The sequence below is a fragment of the Triticum aestivum genome, chromosome 5A, assembly GCF_018294505.1.
Source record: "Triticum aestivum cultivar Chinese Spring chromosome 5A, IWGSC CS RefSeq v2.1, whole genome shotgun sequence".
NCBI classification, from domain to species: domain Eukaryota; kingdom Viridiplantae; phylum Streptophyta; class Magnoliopsida; order Poales; family Poaceae; genus Triticum; species Triticum aestivum.
In genome coordinates, this window is record NC_057806.1 from 530,621,344 (window position 1) to 530,624,417 (window position 3,074).

The window sequence follows — 3,074 nt, forward strand, 5'->3', positions numbered from 1 at the left end:
ACGGGGTGAGTAGGGGGTATTGGCTATCCATTCCGGCCGGTTCGGAGGTCATCGGTGGTGGCGGTGAGCGCGGGAGGGAAAGACTCAATTTTACTCGGCCGAGAAAGTTCGACTAAATTTAGGAAACTTTTTGGGGAAATAGGAAGTTAGAGTAAAAATTTTACTCCGTTAACTATTTTAGGGGATCGGCTAGGTCCGCCATAAGGGAGTTAATCAGAAATTTTACGCCCTTATGGTCTTTTAGGGGATCGGTTAAAAATGCCCTTAAATATATAGGATCCCATAAAATCCCAATAAATGATCGCATACCTCTTAGATGATCCCTCTTACCTCCCAATAGCAAAGGGGAAGTTAGAGGATAATTTAATCCTGTCGAGGGCCCTTATGGCAATACAAATATGGTAAATACAATTTAAAAATTGATTTTATTTAGCGATCTCTCTTTCCACAAAGATATTTTCCCTTTGCCATCAAAGTTGAGACTTTGATTTGTGTGTGTTCATTTAAAATAAAGTTAGCGACATGTGTATTTTTTTTTGCGAGATGCATGTTTATGTACATCTTGACGTATTGTTTTTCTTAATAATTCGACATCCCATGATTTTAGAATAACAATATTGTGATATGGTATTTAAATATTATATTGTTTGTACTATGCCCTATGATAATTTATAAGTGCACAAGTTTCTGTTGTAAAAATAAAATATAGTTTCTCAAATTAGTTACATGGTTAATATGTCATAAATCAATTTACATTTGCGTAAATAATATGATCCAGTAGATGTACATATTGAAGTAGGATTTCTTAGGATGATTTCTTAATACGAAATATGATTCCTAAATATTGAGAAGTCGGAGCATCAATATGTTCATGAACATTGCATGCTACTTTCACTCAGACGAAACACTGTTTAAACATTTCTAGGTTTAATACATTAATAACCTACAAGTTTAAATAGTACTTGTCATTAATGCAAATCACATGCACATAGGCGAATTTTGTCATTAGCCTGCAAGTAGCCGGAGTTCAAACAGCATGACCGTTCTGTGAAAATATAGATGCAATCACTTCAATCATCGAGTAAATGACTTTCTGAAGGAATTCAGCTTGAGTTAGAATCTCTCGAAATTTGTATGAGTGAACCCCGATGACGATCACCATCTCTAAATCTAGAAGAAACATTTTTTAGGTATCATGTCACAGACATTTATACATAGTGCAAAACATAATACTACTAGTAGTACTGCCAGTTCATAAAGAGGCTTCCAGATAATAAACCAGGCAGCTGACACATTTGATACTCATACAAACTTCAAATTAAACCTCGAGAACACATGCATACTTGAACAAGGAGACAAGCAAGGAAATTATAAGGTAAATTCTCAAGCCAGCCTATGATAAGTCGTCTATCTCCCGTTCTATCTTATCCATGGCATAGCATAGCGTGGATAGAATGCAAGATAGAGCGGATCACGGCGACTAGCTAGTGCGCGGAACAGGCCTGCTCAGCGCCTCAGCAGCGGGCTCCACGGACCACCGCCTGGCCGATCACGCGCTCCGCCGTCGGCCTGCGGTCGCTCCGCGGCGGCCCAAAGCGCACCGGCAGGAACTCCTCGTTCCCGTTGCCGCAGGGGAACTTGGAGCCGGAGAAATGCTTCACCAACGCATCAGCACCCTGCGAGCCATGCCATTAGTTAGCACGCCGGGCGGTTCAAATCATACATGGAGCCATGTCGCCGGTGCCGGAGACAAGGGTGGCGGTCTATAAATGGAGCTGCGCGCGTGCGTGCGTACCTGGATGCTTGCGTGCACGACCTCGCACACTTTCTTGGAGCCCGTCGCCGCCCAAGAGTGGCCGTGGAGGAACTCGTGCAGCCGATGCGCCGCCGTCGCCGTCGTCATGTTTACGAAGGCGTACCCCTTGTTGTACTTCGTTCTGCGCAACAAACGAGCCGAGGTCAGCTTGTATTCACACAGAAGAGAAGCCATGGACGACACGCACTAGTACTACGATGGGGCGAACATCAGGAAACGCCGTAGCCGTACCGGAAGTCGATTGGGACGTAGAGGAAATCGTACTCCGACTTGACGGCCTTATCGCCGCCGCCGCCGACGCACCGCCGGAGCTTTTCGTTCTCCTCGGCGCAGTGCTGGTCTAGAATCGCCATGATCCTCCGCTTCCTGCGAGCGACAGAAAAGAAGACCCAGCTTTTAATCAACAAGAACCGGTGGATTGAAAAAGAAAGACAAGGGAGTACTTACGAGAAACCGTTGGGGATGTTGCAGATCATGAGAGATGTCTTGCCGCTGCTTGGGTCGAAGGCAGGTTTGCTGCCCATAGGCCGAGGGGCCGCCCTCGGCTTCGGCGTCCGCGGCGAGACGGAGGCGGGACTCCTGGGTGAGAGAACAGAGCGAGGGGAGGGGCGGTTTTCCACCTCGGCCTTCAGGGACCTATCGCTGGCGCCGTCGACGGTTTCCGTGCTGCAGCAGCTCTTCCCCGATAGCAGCGGTGGCTGCGGCGGCGGAGGGATGCAGTACACCGTCACCGGACACGATAGCGGGCTGCAGTACACAGTTACCTGACACGGAGGGGGAGGAGGCACCTGCACCCATGGCAAGGGCGGGACGGACAACGCGCACGGCGGCGGCAGCGAGGGCGGCGGGAGCAAGCACTGCGGCGGGAGGGGGAAGCCAACCGGCAGGGAGGACGAGACAGGGGGGCAGAGCTTCAAGGGGGCGGAGGCTACGGGAACGAAGGGTAAAGCAGCAGGGTTCAGGGGCTGAGTGGAGGAGGCAGCCATGGATGCGGGTGGTGTGAAGAAGAAAGACTGGACTGGAGCTCGGGAGGAACTGGAGAAGCACCCTGCCCACGAGGGGTTTATAAAGAGGTGGAGAGAAGGGGATTGGAGCGCAACAACGGTGGTTCAGCAGCCTCGGTCACTCTCGCTCGCTCCCCGTCCTCAGCTGCTTCTTTTTTTTTGAAAGTTCCAATTCCACTTTATTAAACTAAATTAGGAATTTCGTCTGAAACAATGCTAAAAATACAATCTGGGGAGACCAAGTCCCAAAAAAC

General features: G+C 48.7%; 1 protein-coding gene across 1 annotated transcript; it reads right to left on the reverse strand.

Moving 5' to 3' along the window:
- Window positions 1-1,225: 1,225 nt before the first annotated feature.
- On the reverse strand, window positions 1,226-2,829 carry LOC123107500 (protein MEI2-like 6). Its single transcript, XM_044529485.1, has 4 exons — window positions 2,264-2,829; window positions 2,048-2,182; window positions 1,796-1,937; window positions 1,226-1,676 (listed from the first exon to the last, which is right to left on the reverse strand). The coding sequence occupies exons 1-4, from the start codon at window positions 2,800-2,802 to the stop codon at window positions 1,515-1,517; spliced, it is 978 nt and encodes a 325-aa protein (XP_044385420.1). The 5' UTR covers window positions 2,803-2,829; the 3' UTR covers window positions 1,226-1,514.
- Between the last annotated feature and the right edge of the window lie 245 nt (window positions 2,830-3,074).

What these genes read in the sequence shown, in the direction of transcription:
- LOC123107500 (XM_044529485.1), bottom strand. Translation starts at nt 2,802, where the DNA reads ATGGCTGCCTCCTCCACTCAGCCCCTGAACCCTGCTGCTTTACCCTTC. An exon ending in AACATCCCCAACGGTTTCTC is followed by an intron (nt 2,183 to 2,263) that starts GTAAGTACTCCC and finishes TGTCGCTCGCAG; the next exon opens with GAAGCGGAGGATCATGGCGA. An exon ending in TCGTGCACGCAAGCATCCAG is followed by an intron (nt 1,677 to 1,795) that starts GTACGCACGCAC and finishes CATGGCTCGCAG; the next exon opens with GGTGCTGATGCGTTGGTGAA.